Source organism: Lagenorhynchus albirostris, chromosome 15 (genome assembly GCF_949774975.1).
Source record: "Lagenorhynchus albirostris chromosome 15, mLagAlb1.1, whole genome shotgun sequence".
NCBI lineage: Eukaryota > Metazoa > Chordata > Mammalia > Artiodactyla > Delphinidae > Lagenorhynchus > Lagenorhynchus albirostris.
In genome coordinates this window covers 71,051,259-71,078,340 of record NC_083109.1, presented here as the reverse complement: position 1 = coordinate 71,078,340, position 27,082 = coordinate 71,051,259, and the positions used below count along the sequence as shown (strand labels likewise).

At 50.7% G+C, this 27,082-nt stretch overlaps 1 protein-coding gene across 7 annotated transcripts in view; it reads left to right on the top strand.

The window, feature by feature from the left end:
* XPO6 (exportin 6) overlaps positions 1-26,625 on the top strand; it is a 122,108-nt gene extending 95,483 nt beyond the window's left edge. For 4 of the 7 annotated variants that reach the window (XM_060124310.1, XM_060124313.1, XM_060124309.1 and 1 more), the window contains 7 exons: positions 3,509-3,664; positions 4,624-4,738; positions 4,914-5,085; positions 6,494-6,655; positions 7,945-8,043; positions 8,199-8,429; positions 10,964-11,655. In XM_060124310.1, the coding sequence (XP_059980293.1) occupies positions 3,509-3,664; positions 4,624-4,738; positions 4,914-5,085; positions 6,494-6,655; positions 7,945-8,043; positions 8,199-8,429; positions 10,964-11,065 (1,037 nt within the window). In that variant the 3' untranslated portion in view covers positions 11,066-11,655. Of the gene's footprint in view, positions 1-3,508; positions 3,665-4,623; positions 4,739-4,913; positions 5,086-6,493; positions 6,656-7,944; positions 8,044-8,198; positions 8,430-10,963; positions 11,656-14,299; positions 14,539-24,848; positions 25,527-26,331 lie in introns of those variants that run through there. The other 3 variants (XM_060124311.1, XM_060124312.1, XM_060124314.1) reach the window with 3 other exon arrangements.
* Positions 26,626-27,082: the final 457 nt, after the last annotated feature.

The window sequence follows — 27,082 nt, the reverse complement described above, 5'->3', positions numbered from 1 at the left end:
AATGAAAAACATAGTTAACATTTGTTGAGTGTGTACTCTGTCCCAGGCACTGGGCTGGGAACTTTATATACGTTATTTCATCTAGCTTTCCCTATAGCCCTTTGAGCTATGTCTTATCATCCTCATTCTACAAGTGGTGAAATGAAGGCTGGAAAGTTTTTCCTATCCTAACTTTATACTTTGAAAACTTTCCAAACCTACAGAACAGTTAAAAGATTAAGTAAACGAGGGACTTCCTTGGTGGTGCAGTGGTTAAGAATCCTCCTGCCAACGCAGGGGACAGGGGTTCGAGCCCTGGTCCGGGAAGATCCCACATGCTGCAGAGCAACTAAGCCCGTGCGCCACAACTACTGAGCCTGTGCTCTAGACCCCGCGAGCCACAACTACTGAGCTTGCGTGCTGCAACTACTGAAGCCCACGTGCCTAGAGCCTGTGCTCCTCAACAAGAGAAGCCACCACAATGAGGAGCTCACGCATTGTAACAAAGAGTAGCTCCCGCTTGCCGCAACTTAGAGAAAAAGCCCACGTACAGCAACGAAGACCCAAAGCAGCCAAGAAAATACATGGTAGTAAAACAGAGTTAAACCCCCATTCCAACTAAAACAACATTGTAAATCAACTATATTTCAATAAAAAAATTTTTAAAAAAGAAAGATTAAGTAAATGAGAAACTGGTATCTTTCACCAGGATTCACCAATTGTTAATATTTTGCCACATTTGTGTTCTCCCCAACCTCACACACACTTTTTCTTTTTAACTGAGCCATTTGAAGGAAGTTGGTGACATCAACACTTTATCCCTGAGTACTTAACCTTTATCTTTGAGAACAAGATATTCTCTTATATAACCAGAACACCATTAACACAGCCAGCCAAGCTGTGGAACATGGTTACAGTAATGTTGTTTAATAACATAGACCACATTTAAATTTTCCCTAGTTGTTATCAAACTGTCCTTTTTTGCTTTTTAAAAAAGGATACCTTCCAAGGATCATGAGTTACATTTGATTGTCACATCTCTTTAGTTTCTTAATAAAGAAAAATATTCCTAGTTTTTGTTTGTCACGACATTGACATTTTTAAAGCGTCCGGACCTGTTTTCTTGTAGAAAGTCCCATAATCTTATTCTGTCTGGTTGTTTCCAGTAGTTTTTGGCAGGAATACCACCCAGGTAGTGACGTGTACTTCCACTGCATTGCTTCTGTTTATCCCATTATTGGCAATGCTCAGTGTGATCACCAGGTTCAGGGTGTCTGCCAATCTCTCCACAATAAAGGTATCCCGTACCCCCTATCCCCCACCCCAGGCCTGGCAGGTGTACGTTGCTCTGGATCACAGGGAAAGTGGTGGCGTCAGGAGTGTGATTTAGGTCTGACTGGCTCCAGATCCGTTGCTCTTCACCACATTGCCCCTTTCTTCTTCTTCTTCTTCTTTTTTAAATTAATTAATTAGTTTATTTATTTATTTTTGGCTTTGTTGGGTCTTGGTTGCTGAGCGCAGGCTTTCTTTAGTTGTGGCGAGCGGAGGCTACTCTTCATTGTGGTGCGCAGGTCTCATTGCAGTGGCTTCTCTTGTTTTGGAACACGGGCTCTAGGTGCGTGGGCTTCAGTAGTTGTGGCTTGCGGGCTCAGTGGTTGTGGCTTGCGGGCTGTAGTGTGCAGGCTCAGTAGTTGTGGCGCATGGGCTTAGTTGCTCCGTGGCATGTGGGATCTTCCCGGACCAGGGATCGAACCCCTGTCCCCTGCATTGGCGGGTGGATTCTTATCCACTGCACCACCAAGGAAGCGCCCCCCGACCTTTTAAAAAATTATTATTAATTAGCCTTTCTTCTTGAAAGCAGTGTTTTTAATGGTTTTATAACATCCTATCCTGTGGAAGTACCAATTTACATATTTCCGATTTTTGCATATTTAATCCATTTTCCTATTATTACATATTTAATTGTGCTTTTAGTTTTCCACTTGCACATTTTTGTGAATAAATCTTGGTTCTTGTTTAAATACGCTCACATCAGAGGTCAGATTTTGGTCTCTTGACTCTGTTTGCCTTTCCTGTGCCTTGTGTGTTCTTGGGGAAGTGTCTGCCAGGTGCAGTTTTCTGGCTTAGTGAGCGTCCGTGTGCTGGTAGTGTTGTGAGTGAATGGCTTCTTCAGGAGCTCAGTGTCTAGCATCCCTGTAACTAGCCTTGAGTGGACCAGGCCTGTTGTGAGCCATTGTCTTTTTTCATGCCCCGTCCTATGAGTGAGGTGGTGTCATCTCTCCACGTTTTCAGATGAGGAAACCGAGATTCAGAATAAGCAGGGTCAGGAGTCAAACCCGGTCCCAAGCACCTCTAAAGCCTGGATTCTTTCTGCTGTCCCCTTCCCTGGAAGCTGCTGCAGCCCTCACAGAGGCTGGTGGGCTCTGGGGGTCAGCGCCACCCAGAGAGCCCTAGCAGGTGGAGGCTGGCTCTCAGCCCAGCTCCAGTTCCTCCTCTGGAGCTCCGCCAGGGTCGAGTCTGTCAAGCTCAGGCTGAGCCCTGTGGGGCTTCTTGAGGCAGCCGGTGGGAAGAGAAACCTCACAGGTGCTGGGGAATGGTGACAACTTCCTGTGCTGGATCTCCTGATATGTCAGGTGCTTTACGAGAATCATTCTGAACCTTGTCTCTAATCCTCACAGCAACCCTGCAAAGGTGGGAGCTATTGGCCAACCCTGGTGTACCGATGAGGATCCTGCCCCCATGTGTAGCTGTGTTGACCACATGCAATTCACATCCAGGCCCCTCTGACCCAGGCCCTTGCTCTGTCCTCTGAGATCCTGCCTGTTTGCCAGCCACTGCCTCTGTTTCCCCTGTGTGCTGTATGGAGTCATCAGTGAGCTCTTACATCAGGGGATTGTTAGAAGTATTTATTGTCAGTAACATATAATACAATATATATTACAATATAATATAATGCAACATAATAACAATAATTATATGTATTTTTTCAGGCCCTCAGGCCCAATAGACCAAGGATTGATCAGGCAGTTTATTCCTTAACACAGCAGCAGTAGATGTGCATGGCCGGTGCTTGTGTGGATTACCGGGCTGGAGCCATGTCTGCAGTTCAAGGAGGGTGTTTGATCTGCATGTGTCCATTCTTGCCTGTGGTGATTACCTTGTGACACTTAACATTCTCACTGGTCTATTCACCATCTTACAGTCTTGATTAAGTGCAAGGCACCTAACCTGAGGGACCTTTCATCTTCTCTGTGGACATGTTTCAGGTGGATAGAGGCAGAATAGAGGCAAAAAACTGAGCAGGCTGGCTGGCAGGCAACTGGAGTTCTGACAGTAAAAAGGGAACAAAAAAGGAAGAAAAGGATGTAGAAAGAGAGATACAAAGAGAGAGTGATAACTCAGTCAAGAGAGACTTCTGTGTGATTGTCCTCTGAATAACTTTGCAGGTTTCTTCCCCTTCCCTGTGTTCCCTCTTACCCTGCTTTATCCTCAGACAAGTCATAACAGGCAACTTAATCTTGGTTTGCAGCCAAAGTGATTATCCACCAGACACTTAGTGTCTTAGAAGATATCGTGGAGAATATCTCTGGGGAATCCACCAAGTCCCGACAGATCTGCTACCAGTCCCTGCAGGAATCCGTTCAGGTCTCCCTGGCCCTCTTCCCAGCTTTTATCCATCAGTCAGGTAGGAGCTGGCCGCAGGCCTCACTGCTGGGTGGTGCTGACAAGGACCAGAGTAACTGCTTAGCTCTGCAGGGCAGGCCAAGTCAGTCGGTGGGGTCGGCCTAGATGGTGAAGGCGGAGGGCGGTGATGTCGTGTGTCGCTGAGTCGCTTGGGAACATGAATGGATTGGAGTAAGAGGGGCATTGCAGCGGGACAGAGAACTTTTCTGATAGCTCCACTTATTTACTTACATGGCAAGGTGGATTTTGCTGGGATGCTTCACCTCCACACACTGTCACTGTCACTCAGAGAGGCTCTCTCTGGGTCTCTGGATGTACTCGCCTGGCTCTCATGACCACTTACAGTGGTCTTGTCAGTCTTATGAGAGAAATATCCAGGGCTTCTCAGTCAGCAGATGTTCACCGATTGCCCCTTAGTGTGTGCAGTTCAAGCCAGAACGTACTGTACGAGATGATTGTTTAGATCTGGAAGTGGAGCCACACTAAATGTAACCAGTATTTTCTGCAGTTAATCTATTTAATAGCCCAGGGCCATGCAATCTGAGTACACCCTTACTGTCCACTTTCAGCCACTTGACCCTGGACCCAACTGCAGATTACCAGTCATAGAGAAGTGGCTGAAGCCCTCAGGGGCTGACCCAGTTCAGTAGTTGCATCAGCGAGTACAGAATAACCCACCTGCAGTGAGAATTCTGCATGGCGCTGGGTGCTGGGCAGTGAGGGCGGCTTCGAGATGACCTTCTTTTCCTATCGTGAGCCATCAGGCAGAGTTCTCTGTACCAGAGATGTTTTCTCAGCACATCCATAATCATTTCCCACTTTCCGTCATTGGCTGTGATGGTGTTGGGGAAATTAAAGAGAAAGGGTAGTGCAGATTGCAGAAGGAAGTGCATCAAGCCAAGGGCGTCTGTTTATCCCTGTGTACGTGCCTCTGATCATTTGCTTTGTCCCTTTATTTAGATGTGACTGATGAGATGCTGAGTTTCTTCCTCACTCTGTTTCGAGGCCTTAGAGTACAGATGGGCGTGCCTTTCACTGAGCAGATCATACAGACTTTCCTCAATATGTTTACCAGGTAACCACAGACCCGCTGTGTCCAAGGTTTTCAGACTCCACGTGAGAAGTGGTGCGACCTGGCTACAAAGTGTGGGACTTTTTGCTCCTTTCCTTCACTTGCCACAAGTGTTGGTTTTCATACTGCTCCCCAGAGAAACATTTTCTTGGCTACTGTGTGCTTTCTCTGTCTGCAGAGAACAGTTGGCCGAGAGCATCCTCCACGAAGGCAGTACTGGCTGCCGGGTAGTTGAGAAGTTCCTGAAGATCCTGCAGGTGGTGGTCCAGGAGCCTGGCCAGGTGTTCAAGCCCTTCCTCCCCAGCATCATCTCCCTGTGCATGGAGCAGGTGTATCCCATCATCGCCGAGGTATGAGGGGCTGGGGTGGTCCACTGTGCTGCCTCCTGCCTGAGATGGGGGACGGAATGAAATATTGAGGAAAATGTGTTGTGCTTTAAAGCTAATTTGTTAGTTATTTTATTTTTCTTATAAAATAATTTTTTTTCTGAGAAAGAATGCCATTAGCTTGATATGGTTTTTTTTATATTGGTTGAGTTAATTAGAGCTAATCTGGTGTAAGCATAACAGGTTAATTGTCACAAGGTTGGTTGGTAAGTAAGATCAGTGTCCCATGGCAAACAATTTAGAACTTTAGGTGAATATATGGTTTTCTCCAGCAAACATAACAAATGTTGTAGTAATAACAGTTCATAACACTTTCCTATTAAGAAATTTCATGATCTCAAGGGTACAAAACAAGTTCTTAGAACCATTCAAAGCTTTCATCATTAGAAAGCTCTTTGTCCTTCTTAGAAAACAGCCACTCAGCATGACAAAATTCAGAATAATTATATATTTAACTTAAGTTTTCTGTAATAGTTACGTAAATAAGGGCTAACCTTGCTAACTGCCCAGACTAAGGCTTAAGTAAGTCCAGTTGCTTTGCATCATTAAACACACCTGCGCCCTCTGAGGATTCCTGCCATGGAAGTTGGTGCCCCCTGGTCTTAATTTAACTTTAATCAAAGCTGAATTAAATAGATCTGGGCCTTATAATTTTTAATTCTGCTGAGACCTGTGGAATAATGTGACCTGTCATGCTCTTCAGTGACTTGGAGATTTTTGGATAAATGTGAAAATTATTGCTGAGCCTGCCTCCCTCACCCTCTCCTCTTGCCAGTGAGAAAGGAGACAGGCTGGGAGAGCAATTAGCGCCACACAGTGCCTCCCCCGAGGTGCTGCTTCCACCTGGAGGCCCTCTAATGCTGCTGTCGGTGGTTTCTAAGTGCTCTTTAAACTCCTTTTCTATAGAGGGCAGAACCTCTTTTAAGCCTTCTTGTTTGTCTTTATCCTCAGAGGTTGCATAAGGCCAACAGGTTAGCTGGGACAGCTTTTTTTTTATACTGGCAAAGGAACAGCACCACCAAGAAGATGTGACAGATCAGATCAGCTCCTTGCTCAGCAGGAAATCCATATTCCTAATTGTTTTCCATTTAGTAGCCTTTTTTTCTTAGCTTAAAAAGCTGAGTGCTTCCATCAGAAAAAGGGTCCCTTGGCACCGACCCAGGCATTCTGTGTCTCAACTGCGGCCATGTCTCTGCCGAAGAACTCCTCGTTTGAACTGCTGGCCCACAGGGGGCTTGACAGGACGAGAGTGAGGGTGGAAAGCCAACACGCTGCTGGCTGTTAGGAGGCATCTCTCAGGCCTCTTTGCTGCTCTGGGCCCAGGCTGTGAGTGGCTCCCTGAAGGTTTGAGGGTCTGTGTGTGTCTCCACAGCGCCCCTCCCCTGATGTGAAGGCTGAGCTGTTTGAGCTCCTTTTCCGGACGCTCCATCACAACTGGAGGTACTTCTTCAAGTCCACCGTCCTGGCCAGTGTCCAGAGGGGCATTGCTGAGGAGCAGATGGAGAATGAGCCTCAGTTCAGTGCCATCATGCAGGTAATGTGGCAGAGCTGGTGAGGCTGCCTTGTGATCCAGGAACAGACGGGCATCATTCTGGACACCAACTGGGTCCACTGGCCGACTGTCCCTTGCTTTGCTTCTGTGGCATATGGTCCCACTGCCTCTAATGTGGCCACTGCAGCAGGCGCCACACAGTGGCACTTTGAAGCCTCGTGGTCTTGGGTCTGAAGCTCAGCTCTACCTCTTAGTACCTATGAAGTTAGTCAACTTGGAGCCTCAGTCTCTCCATCTGTAAAGTAGGGATAATAGTGCCTATTTCGTGGGTTTGTTGTGGGGTTAAATGAGAGTGTACACAGCGTTCCTGGCACCCAGGATGCTGGATACATCTCAGTTCCCTCTGCCTTATAGCAGAGTTGCCCCACGTGTGAGGAGGCTGCCCACGTCAGGACCACCGGGGGCCCTCCTTACCTGCAGCAGTGTGTTAGTTGATCTGCATTTTTGAGAGATAATTCTGGCTTGTACCGTGTTGGGAGAAGCACTGCCCTGTGATTGTCTCCCTTTCTGATCAAGTGCAACTGTTAAACCCTAGAGAGTGAGCTCTGGGGGCTGAGCACACACCAGTGTGGCTATAAGACCCCCTTCTCATAGTTTAGGAGCCCAGGGACGGAATGACGAGGCCATCACCGGCTTATTCTGGGGAGTGTCCTGCCCACCACTGGGTTTGCATTTCATTGGCCTCCCCCACTCCTCCTCAGTCACTTTCTGTGGGAGCAGGGCTCTTTCTGTTTGGGGTGGGGGGTGGTGAACTGGAAACTTCCGCAGCCCAGAAACTGCAAAGCAGTTTAAAAATTTGCTATTGCTTAACCCCAAGGCAGAGGCAGCCAGGTGTGAAGGAGCCTTCAAGGATTTGTGGTTTATAAGATCTGGGATGCCAAGGAGAGGGTGGTTTATGGGCGAGTGGTTGGCTTGAGGCGGGGAGGGCAGCCTCTGGTATCTGCTAAGATGGCTGAGGTGCTTGCCTAGAGGTGTTAGCTGCTTCCTTCAAAGACAGATCCTGTGAAGGTGTGGAGGTTTATTACAAAAGGTGCAAGATGAGACCAAATAAGTGAGGCCCAGTGGGGAGAACTTGGGAGCTCAGACTACACAGGAGCGTTCCAAAGATCTGACCAGACAGGCCAGGAGAATGAGGCGGTAGGTGCCCCGCCCTGCGTCAGCATGGGGAACCGCCGCCAAGTGTCAGTTCTTTGGGTGTAGGGAGGTGCCCTAGAAGGGCTGGGTCTGAGGGTGCTGAAAGGCTGCTTATAAATGGTGGTCTTATTTCCTAGGCTTTTGGACAGTCCTTTCTCCAGCCTGACATCCACCTATTTAAACAAAATCTCTTTTACTTGGAGACTCTCAACACGAAGCAGAAGCTGTACCACAAGGTAAGTGCCCCAGCTCTCAGATGAAGGTTTCTTCCTCAGAGGTGTCATGGGCCCAGGCTGAGGCCACCCTCCTCGGGTCAGTGGCTGCGGAGCACAACAGGAAGTAGGCAGGGAGCCCGCCCAGCCTTCGCTCACCCTGCTCTTTCTGTCTGCAGAAGATCTTCCGGACCACCATGCTCTTTCAGTTTGTGAACGTGCTGCTCCAGGTCCTGGTTCACAAGTCCCACGACCTCCTGCAGGAGGAGATTGGCATCGCCATTTACAACATGGCCTCTGTGGACTTCGATGGCTTTTTCGCGGCCTTCCTCCCAGAGTTCCTGACCAGCTGTGATGGTGTGGATGCCAACCAGAAAAATGTGCTGGGGCGGAATTTCAAGATGGATCGGGTGAGGAGAGAGAGGCCAGGCTAAAGGGAGGGCAGGCGTGGGCTCTCAAGCCTGGCACGTGTTCCGAGAGGAGGGGGCAGGCTGCCTCGCGTGTGCTTTGTGCCCCCGGCGGCTCCACTGTAGCTCGTGCGGCTCCTGGATGACTCGGTGCCGTGGCTGGATTGAGGGGCACACGCTGTCCCCCAGTGGTGGCCTCTGCAGCACGTATATTCTTTGTCTCAGCTACTGGGCCCAGTTCTGGCCCCAGCCGTCCGCCTGATTTGTCTCAGCTTCTTTGCACCCTGTCGAGCTCACCTCTGACTGGGGCCCAGCTCTTGTTTCCTCTGGGTTGTGAGCCAGTACGGCCAGGACTTGCAGACAGGCCATGAAGACTGATGCTTGGGAGCCCAGGCATCAGGGTTTAGCGGTGGGGCCCTGGGCTCTTCCAGATGCCAGGCTCAGTGGGGCTGACCTGCTGCCAGGCCCTGGGAGGAGCCTCACAGCGCTCATGCTCTTGCCTCCCGCTGCCCACCCAGAGACGGTCAGGTGGGCTGTTCCGCCTGGGCAGCCCCTTGAGTGGGAACTGGGGTGGTGAGGTCTGTGGATGCACGTGAAGCCATCGTTGCTAGTGTGTCCGGGTCCCGTGGTGCCCAGCCTCTCCTGTCCTGAGGCCTCGTTGCTGGGCCCTCATCTGTCCTCCTCCTTCCAGTTTCAGCTGCTGTAAGTCTTGGCTGTTCGCCCGCCAAGAGGCTCTTCCTGGAACTTTTCCTATCGAATAAGTAATTTTCGTCTTTCAGCCACTCACACCTTCTCTTTCTCCCACATCCTCTTGGTGGTGTTGACCCGACCACCGTGCGAGAACAGCCCATCCACATTCCACTTCAGCGTCCAGGGTTGCGTGTTGCTCTTGCTGGAGCAAACTCTTCGTCTTCCTTGCTTGTCTCGTCTGTGATACGTGTCAGGGTCGTTCTTTCTTAGACTCGGCTCCTGTTTTCTCTTGTCTTGGAAACTTTCTCTCCCTGGCGTTGATCTTGTTTTCTCCTGAGCTTTGTTAAGTTCACTTCAGCCAGTTGGGTATTTTGTCATCCTTATCCTGGAGGCCAAATCCTAATATTTAATGATCAGCTTCTAATGATGTCATTCTCAGTCAACTTCTTGATTTAAAGCAGTGGTTTTCAAAGCTATTGATAGGTATGCATCAGAGCACCTGGGGTGCGTATTAAAAATGCAGAAATATACTGCCATGTTCCATTCAAGACATTCAAATTTGGCATTTGGGCACCACTGATTTTAAAAATATCCCTTGGTTTGTTTTCTTGAGGATGAAATAAGTAAAGGAATCAGCGCCTTCATTCATTCATTCATCCATCCACTGTGTGTTTGAAGCTGGCTTCTTCTCCAGCCCTGTGCCAGGTGTCCAGGAGCTCGTGCCTCCCTGCCTTTAAGGAGTCCTGCTGGGAAGATGGGCAACAGCGCCCTCTGCGGACCAGACTGAGCCAAGCACCGTATTTGCCTCGGCTTTTTTATAGCCTTCCAGCAGCCTTCTGAAGTGTAGGTCCTGTTGTTTAACCCCACTTCACAGAGGAACCCAGGCTCAGAAGGGGCAGCAGTTGGTTGGCAATTACAGAACTTGGGATTGGTGGAGCCAGGAAGCGGGATCTGGAGCTGGGGCTTCTGGCTCCAGAGCCTGCCCTCACTGTCCACAGGCAGGGTGAGCCAAGGGCCTCAGAGAGCTTGGAGCAGAGGCCCCGACCTAGCCCACTGGAGCCAGGAAATAGGACGTATCCGAGTGGCCTTTTTGGAAGAGGCAGGCTTTGAGCTAAAGTTTGAAGAGGAGGAGAGGTTAGCCAGGTGGCCTAGGGGGTGTGGACAGGCACCGTTGATGTTACTTTGCCCGTGGACCTGCAATCCAGCCTTCAGTAATCCCAATCCAGAGATGAAGAAGCAGACCTCGGGTGGTCCTGTAGTGGTCCGTGGTTGAATTTGGGCCTCCTGCTGTGAGGGGCCTTCTCTGTTTGTATTCTGCGGCCTGGCAGGCTCGGTGTCATGAGACATACGGGCCACTGTGACTCTTGATTGGCAGGGCCTGCCTGGAGCCCTGGGTGGAGAAGGGTTCTGCAGATGTGGCTCAGCCGGCCGTGGTGGAGGGGAGCCGTATCCGTGCTCGGGAGCGACTCCAGTCTGGATCCCCTCCCTTCCTGACTGTGTAACCTGGGGCAGATTTCTTAATCTATCTGCGCTTCGCTTTCTTCATCCTTCAAATGACGGTACTAACAACCTGCACCGCAGGCTGGCAGTGAGGATTGAACAACTTCTGTCTCTGAATTGCTTGGGACAGGGCCTGGCACGTGGTGGGCACTAGGGCGGTATCAGCTGTTGTTCTTTTTCTCCCACCGTGCCTTTGCTGACACGTGGGGCAAGAGTGAGTGAAGTTTCGCGTTTTGTCAAATGTTCTCAGAGCTCCGGACGCCCTGTGGGACAGGAGTGGCTGGTGGGGTGGGGGTGATTTTGGGTGTTGGGTTGGGCTGGGCTGCAGCTGTGCCCCTGCCTTCCAGGACCTGCCCTCGTTCACCCAGAGTGTGCACAGGCTGGTCAACGACCTGCGTTACTACAGACTCTGCAATGACAGCCTGCCCCCTGGCACCGTGAAGCTCTAGGTGTGGCCTGCTCACCGCCCAAGGGACGTGGACTCCTGCCGCCGCCACCTGCACCACCTCCGCCTGCTGCCACGGGTGTCTCCCGGGCGGGCCTCGGCCACTCCTCGGCTTCTCACACCCGGAACGGCGTCGCCTGCCCTCACCCCCCTCCACGCTCCTCTCCTGCCACCCACCCAGCAGAACTGGCTCCGGGGTGTCCAGGGGTTTGGAGCAGGCAGGGATCATGCGGCCAGGTACCGGGGAGGCAACAGGAAACCCTGTGGGGTGGTCCGTGCAGATCATGCGTGTATCAGTCACGAGGCAGAAATGCCAAGGACAGCTGTGACAGTGCCACCTTCTCACCATTCCACCTCCCCCCCCCCCCGGCCCAGCCGGCTAAGGAGAGGCTGATGCTGGAACTACTTTGGCACTTCTGTCAGGCCTCTCCCTCCCTCCCCCTCAATGCCTTGAAGTCTCTGCTGTTTGTCAGAGATTTGCAGACCCGTGGGGTTTTTTTTTTGTTGTTCTTGTTTTCTCATCATTCCATTGTGATACTAAGAAACTAAGAAGCTTAATGAAAAAATAAAATGCTTATGTTGTTGTTATATAAACGCTGGTTAGGGAGCTTCTTTTCCACTCAAAACTTCCTCAAGGGCCAGCATCCAGGTGAAGGGGAGCGTCCTGGCAGGGTGCCGGGCAGCAAGGGGTGAGGCCTGTGTCGGTGCCCTGGGGGAGCCCCTCCGAGGAGGACTAACTTACATCCCGTCCTCTTCTCGACAACATCTTTATAACAGTGAGAAGACGCAGGGTCCCTGTTTCTCAAGTTCAGGGATGGTGGGGGACTTGGTCTGACATCTACCCTAGTGGTGGAGGTGGGCCTGGAGTCCAGGTGGTGTCCACACCCCTGCTTCTCAAAATGTGGGCTCCCACTGCTCCCCCTCCCAGAGAGTGGACCCCTCAACAGACCCCAGAGAGTGGACCCCTCAACAGAAGTCTTGCCTGAGGACAACAGGGAGGTGAAGGTCTCTTAATGGATTGTCTGAGAATGGGGGTTGGGGAGGGGAGGGAGGGTGTAGCTGTGTGAGGGGCGAGGAGTGGGTGGGACTCAGGGCTTGCTGGTGTGTCAGAGATGTGAGGCCTTGACCAGCTGTTCACGTGCAGAAATGGCACTTGTCCGTGAAGTTTCTAGGGTAACGGATCGGCAGCTCCTCCTGCTCTAGGTGTGACAGGGACTGGACAGACAGGACTGGGGTTGCTTCTAATGAGGAACACCACGCCTGACAGGAAGAGGTTTGCTCACCTGAAAGTGAGGGTAGGGGTGTTATGCGAAGGCTCATTGACAGAACTGGGGAGGGAGTTGGGGGCTGATGGCTTCTACTTCTGAGGCCTTTCTTTATAAGAATAACTTTGGTGGGAGTGGGGACGTGGGCTGGATTTGAGCTACGCGCACACGTGCACATAGCCCCTTGCTCCGCGTCAGTCACAGCCTCCCAGCTGCAGCTAGCCTCAGTTCAGAGTTCATAGAGGAGGGAATTGAAACTTCAGTCGCCCTTTAACAGAAGGGAATTAGCATCCAGTTATTCCTGGGCTATAAACACCACCTCACCTGCCTGCTAGACAAGGCCGGGAGCACTGCCTGTGCCCGAGATGATGAAAGGGCTTTTTGAATGCCTAATGACCAAGGGGGTGAGGGAATGGGTTTGGTCGCCTGTGAGCCCCACCCTTGGATGGAACACAAGGCAGGACTTGGGATGGTAGAGGAAAGGCCTTGAGGAGTAAGGTGGGCTGGGATGGAGGATTTCTATTCTAAGACTGATGGGCGCGGCCCCAGCTGCATGGATTGTAGTGAGCTCCCAGTCCTTGGAGGTGGACAAGAAGAGGCTGGATGACCTGCAGGAAGGGTTCCTCCCCTGGGAGGGAGGTCAGACAGGTCTTGATCCGATTTCTCTTGACTGCAGCGCCCCACATAGGGCCTGGTACAGAGCAGGCCTTAGGACGCCTGGGTGGAATTGGATAAGTTCTCAGGCCCTTGGCAAATCCAGAAACTGTCTTTGTGATCTGAGGAAGGGGATGGGGAAAGGATAGAGATGGACAAGAGGGAGGCTTTAGGTCAGATAATGGCTGGGGGTTTTCAATGAGGTGGGCTGCTTTCCCTGCCACCTTTGGGTGCAAGGAGTTTGTCTCGGCTCCATTTGATGCCCATGTCCTGCTTTTCCTCTGGTTTATGTCATTTACATCTGCCAAAGGCACAGCCGCTGGCTTTGGGAAGGGTTCTGATGAAATTTTCTGGTTTTCACAATTTATGGCATTTTCTTCCATTGCCTACCATTGGCCTCACACAACGGAGGGTTGACATTTTTTAACAGCCTTTTTTCCCCCTCCAACTACAAAATGTTGTAGAAGAATATGTAAAAAATGCAGGAAAAAAAAAATAGGGTCATCTAATCCCAGTGCCCAGAGAAAACCAGTGTTAGTATTTTGGTGAATTTTCTTTCAACATTTCCCTATTTGTCTGCAAACATGTATGATTTTCCTTTTCCTTTTTTTTTAAATAGAGGTCCTGTTTTTGTAGTCTCCTTTTGATTTATTTAACATGACCATTTTCTCATGTTGTTAAATATTCTACTAAAACATGGTTTTTAATGGTGGATGGTATTGTAATAGGGAAGAACAAATCTGACTCCATGTTAGATCTGTTTCTTTTACTTTAATCTTTGTGTTCTGTTGCCTTTGCTTACAGTTAAGAATGTTGCCCATAGCCTGAAATATACAGGACAGCCTATTCTCAAGGCTATACCTTTTTTTTTTTTTTGCGGTCCACGGGCCTCTCACTGTTGTGGCCCCTCCCACTGCGGAGCACAGGCTCCGGAAGCGCAGGCTCAGTGGCCATGGCTCACTGGCCCAGCCGCTCCGCAGCATGTGGGATCTTCCCGGACCGGAGCACGAACCCGTGTCCCCTGCATCAGCAGGTGGACTCTCAACCACTGCGCCACCAGGGAAGCCCCCCTTTTTTTTTTTAATTGGCGTATAGTTGCTTTACAATCAGCTATATGTATAGATACATATATCCCCTCTTTTTTGGACTTCCTTCTCATTTCGGTCACCACAGAGCATTGAGTAGAGCTCCCTGTGCTACACAGAAGGTTCTCGTTAGTTACCTATTTTATACGTAGTATCAACAGGTGTATATATGTCAATCCCAATGTCCCAAGGGCTATACCTGTTAAAGAGTATTACACTTTTCTGCTCATACAGAGATAAAATGTTGCAGAACAGAGAATAATACTTGACTTGTTGGAGGTTTACAGGAACATGGTGACCTGACCTATGGGGACAAAGGATTCCTGCACCAAGAAGTTTGTAACAACCAGCCACATCCCTCCCTCACCTTTTAAAATGCTTTGCTGCAAGCTTTCAGGTAGTTTGGGGTTTTGGGGGGCGTGAGCCACCCATCTCCTTGCGTGGCCCTGCAATAAACCTTTCTCTGCTCCAAACTCTGATGTTTCCGTTTGGCCTCACTGGGTGTCAGGCACACACACTTGCAGTTGTTGGCAGTATTCTATCATATGGCTATACCATGATTTGTTTATAGTTTTTCTTATTACAAATGCTGCTGCAGTGAACGTCCTCGTACATAAATCTTGGTACTTGTGTGATTATTTCCATAGGTTCAGTTCCTACATGTGAAACTGCTGGGTCAAATATTTTTGAGGCTTGTGATATCACTGGGGCCTGATTTCTATTCAGAAGAAGGATGAAAGTTACAGACTTCAGAGTTGCAAAATGTCTGAGCTGTAAGGCTCCACTGAGACCATTTGACCAAATCAGCCCCTAATTTTGTGGATCTTGGGGACCCTGAGCCCCAGGGCCTCCTGGCTGGTTAGTGGCAGCCTAACCAGGCCTCCTGCCCACTTCTGAGCAATGTTAGTGTCCCCAAGTGACACCTCTGCCAGGCAGCTGGAACCAGGGAGAGGGACCTTGACAGGAGCCATGGTTGGTGGTGGCTCGTCAATTTTACAGACTTACCAAATGCCTCCATAAGCCAGGTGCTTGGGCTGCGAGGGAAGGATTTGGAGATTAATAAGACACAGCCTGTGTCTGCAAGGAACTCACAGACCAGTGAGGAGAAAGGCAAACAGATTGTTGCAGAATCTAAGTACTTAGGACTGTGATCAAGGTTGGGAGTCCAGAAGATGGACAGAGGGTTGTAGAACTAGGGGGTCAGGGGAGGGCTGAGGATCAGGGGAGACTTCATTACAGGTGACGATCATCTGAGCAGGTCTCGCCTCTGGGCGAGTGGGCAGAGGAAGGCTGAAGACACCTTGTGACGGCATCTTAAGGCTGGCAACCAGGCTGGCGCTGACCGGAGACATTTGAAGATTGCCATGAAACTTTGGTGGACAGATGGGTAGGATGACTATATAATTTTTTTTTCCCCAAACCCGGATGTCTTGAGTGAAAAGAGACATTATCACAGTAACTCTGGGGCGACAGGTGTAAACTGGGACTTCTGTTCTCCCTAGTCCTGGAAGAGAAGGTGTCCGGCCCTGGGAGGCTTGTAGTGTCTGGAAGACAGACGATCCCCGGCGTCCTTCCTTTCAGCTTCAGGTGCGGCTGCCTGGCTCATCAGGAGGGATCGACTCTGAGCTGGTCCCCAGCACTGAGAGAAACATGACGAGCAACATCGTGTTCTGCACAGCCAGCATTTTGGTGGTTGCAGTTTGACCAATTTGGTTCATCCCCACACCAGCTCCAGGGGAAAGCTGGGGTCTTCCCTGACCCTCTGGACCTGAGCTGGCTGCCCTCCTCCAGGTCCTCCACTCAGAAGCTCTCCTGCACGCTCCTTGACAGCGAGGCTTCCTTGCTAACCATACGGCGCCTCTGTCCCCCGCCGGGATGAGACCTCCTTGAAGGCAGGGGAGCATCTGTGTCCCCAGCGCTCAGTGTAGGGCCTGGAGCAGGTGCCCCCAAAACACTGAGTGCGTGAGGATTTTCCAGATGTATCTAAATGGGTTTTTCCTCAAAGGAGGAAGCTGGAGTCACACTGAGGTCTCTCCTGGCGCTAATTTTTAACACAATGAAGCCGCGTCCTTGGTGTCTTCTCAGAACGCCTGGCCTTACTTTCAGGCTCCTTAGGGAAAAGCACTTGAGAGAACGGCTCTTCAGTGAAGGATTTCTTCAGCTCAGGGACTCCCTTTTCCGCTCTTCCCCGTCTGCATCATTTGGAAACATCTTTTAAAAGCCATGTTAATTGATTGGCTCGGGCCCTAGGTGGGGTGGTGGGTTTCACCACAGACATGGGTTATGCGGCCTCCTGGGTCTAAGCAGAGAGCCCTGTGTAGTGCCCGCAGTGGGGGGCAAGGAGGGTGAAAGGTTAATTATTTAAACACATCCAGCAGCTCCAGTTTTCCTTCTCTTTATTGTGCAAACAATACATGTTCCTTTCAGAGAAACAACATAGAAGTTTCTTAAGTCATTATAAGGACTCAGTGGGTGGCCTTCCAGACCTTTCCTTGTGTGTATGTACATGCACACACCTCTTCCAGGGTGTACAACATGATGTTTGTTATGTGTGTGGCAGGGTTTTGCCCCCTTAGGCCTCTGTGCAGATACACACCTTTTGGTGGGTCACAGACCCCTAGAGACCCCAGCTGTCTGGCTGTTTCTGCCTAAGCCGTGACGGGGACCAGTGAGGTAGAAGTGGCCTCTGGAACATTGTAGGAGGTAATCTGGGCCCTCAGCTCTTGGACCCACATTGGTGTCTGGAGTTAGCTTGGGGCCTGAGGCTAGAGACTCGTCCAGAGGGGCGGCTCCTTCCGGAAAAACCAAGACAGATACTGTCCAATCTCGGAGCCCTTGAGGAAGACTTATCCTCACTTTGCCGAGGTGGGGCCTGAGGTCCAGAGGCTGCAACCAGCCCATGCCCTGCCTCTCTCTACCCAAGTCCTGAGCTCCCCTGGAGTCGCTGCGACCTTGCTTCCAGCCTCTGAAGGCCACTGGAGTAGAAGTGTTTCGGACTCCAGAGAAGGATGTGCACAGCATCTCCAGCTTCCCCCTGCTGAGCCTACCTGGGGAGGGGCTGGGAGCCCCGAGGACACTCTGGGGGCTGTTATTACCTTACTGATCTGTACTGTGGCATTTCCAAAAATGGTTCCCGCCTCCTCCGCTGCAGGACCAGACAGACCACCACTGCCTTCCAGACGCTGCCCAGGGCTTGCTTTCTGCAGGCACCCACCCCAGCCCTTAGGATCCGCTGCTTTCAGAGCAAACGCTAACAGATAAGGAGACTGAGACGCAGAGAGGGGAAGTGAATTTCCCAAGGCCACACGGCAAGTCATGGGCAAAGCTGGGGTCCAGTTTTAGGTCTGTGTGGTTCCAGAGCCTGCGTTCTTTCTGCTCTGCCCGTGCTCACGGAGGAGCCAGCCTCCGCTCAGCCTCACTGGGGAAACGGCATGCTGAGGGGCCTTGGAAGCTTCTGTGCTCCTGTCAGCCATTCCTAAGCTCGTTTCCTCCCGCCTCCCTCCCTCCCTCCCTCCCCTCCTCTCTTTCTTTCTGTCTCCCTTCCTTCCTTCCTTCCTTTCTCTTTCTTCCCCTTTTTCTTTCTCTCCTTTCTCTTTCTTTTTTCTTTCTCTCTTTCTTTCTCTCTGTTTTTAAATATTTATTTGGCTGCATCAGGTCTTGGTTGTGGCACGTGGGACCTTCGTTGTGGCCTGTGGGATCCTTAGTTGCAGCATGTGGGTTCTAGTTCCCTGATCAGGGATCAAACCCGGGCCCCCTGCATTGGGAGCGTGGAGTCTTAGCCATTGGACCACCAGAGACGTCCCCTAAGCTCATATTCTGCTGAGCGAGGAGACAGGACATTTGTCACTGTCACCCTTGAACTTGAAGGACATTGAGGCCCAGAGGAGTTATGTGGCTTGCCTGAGGTCACACAGCTTGTAAGTGGCAGGGCGGGAAACCAGGTCTACGGGATTCCAAATTCTGTTCCCTGCCAGAGGTGCTGTGGCTGCTGTGCCTGGAGTCGGATTTGTTCTTCCTGAGAGGAAGTGCTTGTGGATGGAACTGCTGGAGGAGTCCCAGAGCCAGAGCCTGAGCTGGCTGTGGGGACAGTGGGAAGCTGAGAGCCAGGAGTCAGGGTCCCTGGGGGCCCAGATTCACTGGGTCTGCCGGGTCCCATCCCTTTCTGGTTTTAGAGCCTGGGCATGTGAGGAGAGGACTGCTTCCTGACGCACAGTATGCTCCACACAGTTGCTTCTGCTTCCTCTGGCGGCTTTGAGAGCTATTTGCAGAATCCAGTTTGTATAGATGACCCAGGTGGAGTGCACTTCTGGGAGACCCTGGGCACTCCGGTCCGTCCCTGAGCACAAGGCTCCTTGGGGTTTCTCTGTGTACAGGGGCTGTGGAGCCAAACAAAGGCCAGCTGTGTAGGTTTCCCTTAATAGAACGCTGCGTGTCTGACCCACGCTCAGCTCAAAGGTGTGTATCGCTTATGCACCACTCACCTGTTCAGTCTGCCGGTCCATCACCAGACATTCACTGAGGGTTTATACTGTGACCAGTACTGGGTCGAGGACTAGGCCTGACGCGTGGATAACCATGGGTCCTGCCCTCAAGAAAGTGGTCCATGTCCTTCATATCATCATAATTACGAGAGAGAGAGAGAGAGAGAGAGAGAGAGAGAATATGTGTGTGTGTGTGTGTGTGTGTGTGTGTGTACAGTGCGCATGTGTGAGGTGACGGACAGAATATACTCTGTGCTCTGACCTGACTCAGATGTACACAAAACGTACCTGTTTCTAGAAATCATCTCATTTTACACTGCAAAACTGGTGGCCGGAAAAATGTATTTTTTAAAAATTTTCCCATTAAACAGAAATCATTCTCTCCAGATTTAAAACAGGCTCTTCTGGATAAAATATTCCATTAAAGTTCAAACTTCAGACAAGTTTTGTGAGAATTTCAAAAGGCACCTCTTCCTCCAAATAGGGGCACTTCTGCACCAGGAGAGTGGAGTGTAAGCAAGATTTCACCCCACACTTGCTCCCTTAGCCAGGCCTTCTTGGATGGTGAACAACCTGCACAGCTGTCCATGGCAGACTTGTCAAACTCCCCACTGAAAGTGTCTTGTCTAAAGAGGTCTCCCTTCCCCCTCATCCCTCTTCTTTCCAAGATTGCTTTTGGGGGGAGGCAGACGTCTTTATGGGGTTGGGGGAGGGACATCCAGGTCTTGTTTTGGACTTTGTATCCTCAGACTAAAAGGCCACTATTAGATGATCATGGTCCCCTCAGGACTGAATATCCGAAACCGACTGAATCCTGTGTCTGAAGCTAAGTGTGTCTGCGTGCCAGACCCTTACCTGTGACAGCTGACCTTTACCATCCCCACCAGGACACAGCAGGTTGTCACCGGCGCCTGAAGTCTCCACCTTCCCGTTAGCAGAGTAGAAAATCAGAGTGAGTGGGCTTGAGGACTCGATGCTGTTTGGTGCCCCAGCAGTTAAGTGGGTGGTGGAGCAGCTCCTGCCTTTCCAACCCTCCAGGCCGGGCGTGGCCTGTTGCCCTGGGGCAGGCCTCAGGCCCCTGTTCTTGAGCCTCAGCTTTCCTCCCCTACCCTGGGGACCGGGCTCGGGTGGCTCGGCCGCCTCCCTCCAGTCCCCCCGGGCCCTGCGGGTTAGGGCTTCCCCTCCCACCTTCAACCACCCCCTGGGGTGGTTGTTGCTCAGCCTCCTCTCCATCTGCTTCACCTCCCTGTAGTTCACCTACAGCTCTCATCAACACCTGACCTGTTAGGGTCTTTTTTTGGGGGGGGGGTAAGTGGTTATCATTAATCTCCCTTCAAAAGAATGGAAGATTTTAGAAGGCAATATACCACTTGTAGTGGTTGAATGATGACCCCTTCCAGCCAAAGATATGCCCACGTCCCAGAACCTGTAAATGCGACCTTATTTTTTATTTTTTGTGGTACGCGGGCCTCTCACCATTGTAGCCTCTCCCGTTGCGGAGCACAGGCTCCGGACGCGCAGGCTCAGCGGCCATAGCTCACGGGCCCAGCCGCTCCACGGCATGTGGGATCTTCCCGGACCGGGGCACGAACCCGTGTCCCCTGCATCGGCAGGCGGACTGTCAACCACTGCACCACCAGGGAAGCCCAATGCGACCTTATTTTTAAAAAGGGTCTTTGCAGATATACTTAAGGATCTAGAGATGAGACCACCCTGGATTATCCAGTGGGCCCTAAATCCAATGATGAGTGTCTCCAAAAGATGTACCCAGAGGGGAAGGTGGGATGCAGAGATTGGAGGGATGCGGCCACAAGGAATGTCGGGAGCCACCAGAAACTGGAAGAGGCAAGGAAGGATCCTCTCCTGGAGCCCCCGGAGGGAGCATGGCCCTGCCGACACCTTGAGTTCAGAGAGAATACGTTTCTGTTGTTTTAAGTCGCTCAATTTGTGGTACTTTGTTATGCAGCACCAGGCAGCGGAAATAGTTCTGTAGCGCCAATACCCAGAACAGGGCCTGGAATGTAGCAGAGCAGCGGGCAGCAGGCTTTCTCTGGAAAGGGCCAGAGAGCAAACATTTGAAGCTCTGTGGGCTGTGGGCCGTACGTCTCTGTTGCGACAACCCCACACTGCCCTGGAGCCCGCAGGCAGCCACAGATAACACGGAAATGAAAGGGCATGGCTACTTTCCAATCCAACATTATTTGCGGACACTGAAATTTGAATTTCATATAATTTTCATGTGTCACAAAATATGATTCTTATGTTGATTTTGTTTCGACCATTAAAAAATGTAAAAACTGTTCTTAGCTTGTGGGCAGAATGCAGCAGGTGGAGGGCTGGATTTGGCCCATGCGCCTTGGTCTGCTGCTTCCTGTAACAGAGGCTCGACGGGGATTTGTTGAAAGATTGAAACATCAGAGACGGCAGCTGGATGCTCCAGTCAAGTAGCCCAGAGACCGAGATGAAACCATTTGCAGACTAAGCGCCTGGAGGAGTAAAACAGACTTGGATTCTGGGGCCCTGCAAACTGCTGAAAGCAGAGGCCTCACCCCAGGATCTTCAGCCACAGGGAGGAACAAGGACGTTTGAAGGCTGATCCGGTCACTCAGATGCCTGGCTAGGGAGGTGGTTTCCAAGTCCCCTGGTGGCTGGAGCGATGGAGGATGCAGAAGGAGGCAATGACGGCTCCCTACAAAGATCAGATGTTGAGCTGTTGGTTTAGTGACAGTGGATCCTGGGATAACGATCTGGTAGAGCTCTGAGGACAGTGGAACTAAAATTCTAACCCAGTGGTGGCAAACTCCAGTGCCTGCTGGGATTAGGTCAGGGATAGGAATGAGCAAAGTAGATCTGATGTAAGACAATAGGGAGTGGTGGGGACTGTGGCAAAGTGGAGAGACTGTATCCTATCTAAAACAGTTACTCAGTTCCAGCCAGTTCTGCCAGCTGGGAATGCAGGCCCAGTGCTGGCAGACTTTTAGATTGTCCCTAAGAAGCTGGAGAATCCAATTATTTGTATTCTATCTCCTGATTTAAAATCTTGGCTCACATTAAAAAAAAAAAAAAAAGTCATACCAGGAGTTTTCCATAGGTTAAGTGGACACTGTCGTACCCATCTTACGTTCAGAGGGGCTAAGTTGCTTGACCAGCAACACATATCTACGAGATGGCCAATCTGGACGTGGGTGACATCATAGTCTTCCAAGTGGGGGCTTTGTGTGGCCCCATTCCCTGAGCAGAGTGGTCCAGGGGGCCCAGAGGGTCTCTCCAGCTAGGAGGTCTGGGTCCCTGAGGCCTTCAGTCAGAGGGGGCAGGAGGGGGGTGTTCAGTTTCCGGAAATGACGTAGCCACACTTGACCCTCCTTCTTGGTTGAGGGAGAAGTGGCTGGGAACACACTCCCGTGTCTGATGGAAGCAGCTGTCACGCGTGTCTGTGAAGGAGGCAGTTTTCTGTGAAGAAACCTTGGGAAATTGGATGTGGCTGCTGTGCCTGCATTCTTAGGGGCCTGGGAAAGCACTTTGCATGCAGTTAGCAGATGAGACAGCCCCTTCTGCCACCCCAACCCGCCTCTTCACCCTGTCATTTCACAATTCCTCCAGGACCGGCGATGGCGATAGTGGAGAAGGATTTGCTTTTAATGGGTCTGCCCAGAGTTGCCTTGTTTTCTTGACGTTGACAAGCTAGGTCCCTTAATAAAAGTTTCATGACTCAATTTAGTGAGGGAGACATGTAATCCCAGCCCCTACCGTCTTGATCTCAAAGATTATCCCTGGGCGTAGGTCCCAGGAACATTCCTGTGTTTGACACGAGCACTGTCTCTAGGGGCATTGCCTGCTGAGTTGCCAGGGCACCCGTGGGCAGAAAGATCCGCCCACTGCCCGGGAAGGCCTCTCTGCCATTGCTTCCCTCTGCCCTCTCGTGGTGGTCATTGGCCATTTTGGCCATCCAGAATCTGTTCTCTTGTATCTGCCCTAATCACCTGTGGGGATTGTTTGCAGACCCACCAGCCCTTTGCAATACTCCCTCTCCCTTTAGATCTGGGCAGAAATGCTTAGACCAATAGAATGCCTGGAAGTGACTCCATGTGTGTGCCTAGGGCAGAGCTTAGGAGGCCTTGTGGCTTCCACCTGTGCCTTCTAAGACCTCCAAGACACACGCAAAACAGGAGCCCCGTCTAGCTGACTGGAGGGGGGGGGCTCACGTGATGAACTAAGGCACCCCACCGAGCATAGTACCAACTTCCAGGTGTACAGGTGAGCTCCTCGTCGATCCTAGGGCCTAGTCGAGCCATCAGAAGACTGCAGCCCACGAATGGTACCAGGAGAGAGAAGGATAGTTGCCTAGATTCCAACCCACAGGATCATGAGAAACAGTAATTGTTGCTAAGTTTTGCACGTTGTTAACAGCAATAGATAATTGTTGTAGCCACCTCTCTCTGTCTCCTCCATGATGTTTGGGCAGGGACTGGCCCCAGACGCAGCTCCAGGGGTGGGTCCTGACTGTCTTAAGCCAGTCGGAGGATCCCATTCTCTCTGTCTACAGTGAGACGTCAAGAGCCATCTGCTGGGGCTTCTGGGAAAGAGAAGCTTCCCCATCATCTAAGAAAGAGCTGGCATGGTGTGAGAATGTGAGGTCAGGAATCCAGGCAGGTTGGACTTGGCAAGGGAGGTCTGTTGGTCTTGGCTGGCTTGGTCACGTATCTGGGAATCAGGAGGGGCTGTCAGTCAAGGTCCCCCTCCTGGGGCCAGCTGCCTAGCCCAGGTGTGTTCTGATCACAGCGACGACAGAAGTGCAAGTGGGAACTTGCAAGATCTCATGAGGCCTAGACTGAGGACCAGGCCACCAACATCTTGACCTCATGCTCTCGGCAAAGCCGTGTCCAAAGTCAAGAGGCAGGGAAGCAGGCCCCGCCCACTGTGGAAGGACAGTGTAAAATGGCAAAGGGTACAGATACAGGATGGATAAAGAATGGGGGCCAAGGATGGGCTCTACCTCATTTATTCATCTCAACAGCATAAATCCACCCCCTGTGTGCCCACCCTTGGCTCACAAACCCCAGCCAAGTCCCTTCCTGGGGCAGCCTCCCCTCAGGGGTGCTGGTCAGGCGGTAGATTTTCTCTTCATGATAAACTTACCCCAATGAGGGAGCTCTCTCCCTTGCACTGGGTTGAACCCAGGGTTTGGTTTTCCTCACTCCTGGGGAGACACGAATGGAATACGTCCCATTCTTCCTACTTTTGTTTCTCCATGCTTCACTGCCTTCACCTATTTTAACAAAACCCTCTTCTAACTCGGTAGAATTCTTTTCTGCTCAAAAACTCTACACAATGTTACATGTCAAATTGATTCCATTAGGAAAACCAAAAAACAAACAAATAAACAAAACCCCCTCCCAGCACACAGAACAGAGTTGACCACTCAGAGTTGCCAGGTGGAACTTCCAGAAGTGATGGCCGCCAGGTCAAGGTATCCTGGGCCACAGGAACGGGAGTCACATACCTGGGGTTGAACTCTAGCTCTGCCATTGACCTTGGGCAGGTCAACTCCTCTTTCAGCCTCAGTTTTCTCATCTATAAAATGGGGATACAAGGGCCCCTGACTCATAGGGCTATTGCAAGGAAAAAACGAGGTCATGCGTATAAAGGTCTGGGTACACCATATGGCACTTAGTAGATGTTCAATAAATCGTCTTTCTCTTTGCTTTACTTGGGAGACTAAACCAGTAAAAGGAGTGTCAGGCAGTTGTGTATGTGTGTGTTGTGTGTGTGTGTGAGCATCTCTACTGTTTAACAGATTGTGTGGTAAAGGTAAGAGGCTCCAGAACATGTGTCTTGATCAGAAACCCGAGGAAGATAAGGCAGTGCGAGCACAGGCAAGATTCACCCTTTTTCCGTGAGTTCTGTGTCCTTCGCCTCCCATCAGAGTGTGGGTGTCCCTTGCGGCTGTGCCGAAACCACGGGCCTGGACTCAAATCCGCTAGAAGCTTATGGTGTCTCCTGGGTGGTGGGGGAAGCTCTGGTTCCCAAGTCTGAGGGTCCCCATGTTCTCACACCGGCCCCATCCACAGTCTCCCCTTTGCCAGTATCATCTGTCAGTCACAACAACGATGTCCTAAACGTGCTGTCCAGTTGGCTTCTCATGGTTTTGCCACGTCCGTGCCATAGTTTCTCCATCTGTCAAAAAGGTCTAGAATCGGACCTGCCTCACAGGGCTGTTCGTGGATATAGTAAGTTAATCCGTCTGAGCCCGCTTACAACGTGCCTGACACAGAGTCCCTATGATTTATATTATTACTACTAAGAACAAGAACTTTGCATAGAAGACTCTTCAGTGATACTTTGTTATGAGATGCGGAGGGACCTTGAGTGTGACTTCAAACAGCTGCTGAGTCTGGAGATGAGGCTCATGTATTTAAAGACAAGCGCCCACATTCGCTGACCTCTTCTGGGGTGACACGTGACTGTCCACTATTTGCCCCCCTGAAAACAAAGCACCTAATCTGCTCCTCTAGGAGGAAGGTAACTTTTAAACAATGGGAGAGAATGTAACTGCTTTTTTACACCTTTGGAAAGAGCATTTTGAAAGCAGATGTTTGGAAATGTTTCCATTGTTATAAGCTTGTATTGCCAAAAAGCAAGGAAAGTATGTTTCCCTTAGAAACTCTCCAAGCCTGCACACTTCAAGAACTTGAAAACGGAAGATTCCAACCAATTTCAAAAAGCTTCCAAAAAGAAAACTTTCAGGGGGTTTTGAATCCATTTGTTAAAAATACATGAATACTAATCTTCCAATTTGTTTGCCGGACTTAGTGATGGATATCTAGAAAGATGAATGTAGGTTAGCCAGATTTCACCAAAAACGGTTCCCTATTTTGAGAATGGGACTAAAATATGAATATTGGTGTTTAGAAAGCACAGTCCAGGGCTTCCCTGGTGGCGCAGTGGTTGAGAGTCCGCCTGCCGATACAGGGGACACGGGTTCATGCCCCGGTCTGGGAAGATCCCACATAACGTGGAGCGGCTGGGCCCGTGAGCCATGGCCGCTGAGCCTGTGCTCCGCAATGGGAGAGGCTGCAACAGTGAGAGGCCCGCGTAACGCAAAAAAAAAAAAAAAAAAAGAAAGAAAACACAGCCCATGAGGTGCTTCTTTCATCTGGATTTAGAAATATTTGTATAAATCCAAATGAAAGCGCTCTTTTCAGCTCTAACAGCCAAATCAAGTATGGAAGTAACTCTACACAGAACCAGACTCCTGAATCACGACAGCACAGTGTTAACCCATGTTTTTCAAAAAATTGAAGAAAGGGTATGCAGTTGCATTGCTAGCTGTAAAAATATGTTATAAAGAATGTATAAAGGAAGGCCAAAAGGTCTATTACACTGTTAGTAAATAAAATAAAAACATTTAAAAGTCGTGTTTATTTAATCTTTATGTCCTCCTTTAAATTCTTTTAGTTTTTATATATGCTTTATACTGCTGGTAATATATTTGTAATTTATAAACTTTTATGCCCACTTGGAGACCTCTGCTCTCAATCACCTAATCGAGTCCCAGGTGTCCCTCAGGTCGCTGTGGAGGCAATTTTAGCTTCTTGGTGGAGGGTGGATGGGGAGAGAGGGGGCTTTCTTCGGTGTCCAGGGAAGCAGAGCCTGCTGCCCCATTCTCAGCCTCTAGGGGGCAGAAGAGGGAAGCAAAAAACAGCTTGGGGGAAAAACGGACTCAGAAAGACAGCCCGAGAAGGGCCGGTTTCAGGAGACACCTTAGAATGTCTGTTTTCTCCCCAGCTTTCCTCAGTGTCCCCTTCAAGACTGGAGTAAAACAAACCAGCTACAGCCCCTGAGGACTGAGAAAAATCCCACTGAGTGCTGGAAACAAGGAGGGGAGTCAGTGGGCTATGGGGCTTCCACCTGGACACCTGATTCACCTGAAGACGACAGCCAGCCAGGCCCTGGACTCCGGCCTCTGCCCTGCTACTTCTTGAGCCTCAGTTTCTCCAGCTGAGATTAAGAATTCCATAAGGGTTCAGTTACATCCCTTTGGCCAAAGTGCCTGACGTGCCCTCGGTCCTAAATAAATGTTCCCACACTCTTTCTCGTGATGCATTCATGCTCCATCCCCCTGAGATCTTCCCTGGCCTGTCATCCAGAGGACATCACTGCTGATGGCGGGGACCAGTGTGAGGCCCTCCTGTCCTCCTCCAATTCTCTCCAGGACTGGCTCACTTCCGTTCTGCCCCGGATGTCAGAGCTGAGGTGGATTTGTTGGTCACCCTATGGCTGTGGTTTCTGAGCACTTTTTTTTTTTTTTTTTTTTTTGCGTTACGCGGGCCTCTCACTGTTGCAGCCTCTCCCGTTGCGGAGCACAGGCTCCGGACGCGCAGGCTCAGCGGCCATGGCTCACGGGCCCAGCCGCTCCGCGGCATGTGGGATCTTCCCGGACCGGGGCACGAACCCGCGTCCCCTGCATCGGCAGGCGGACTCTCAACCACTGCGCCACCAGGGAAGCCCTCTGAGCACATTTTTGAGTAGACGTCCT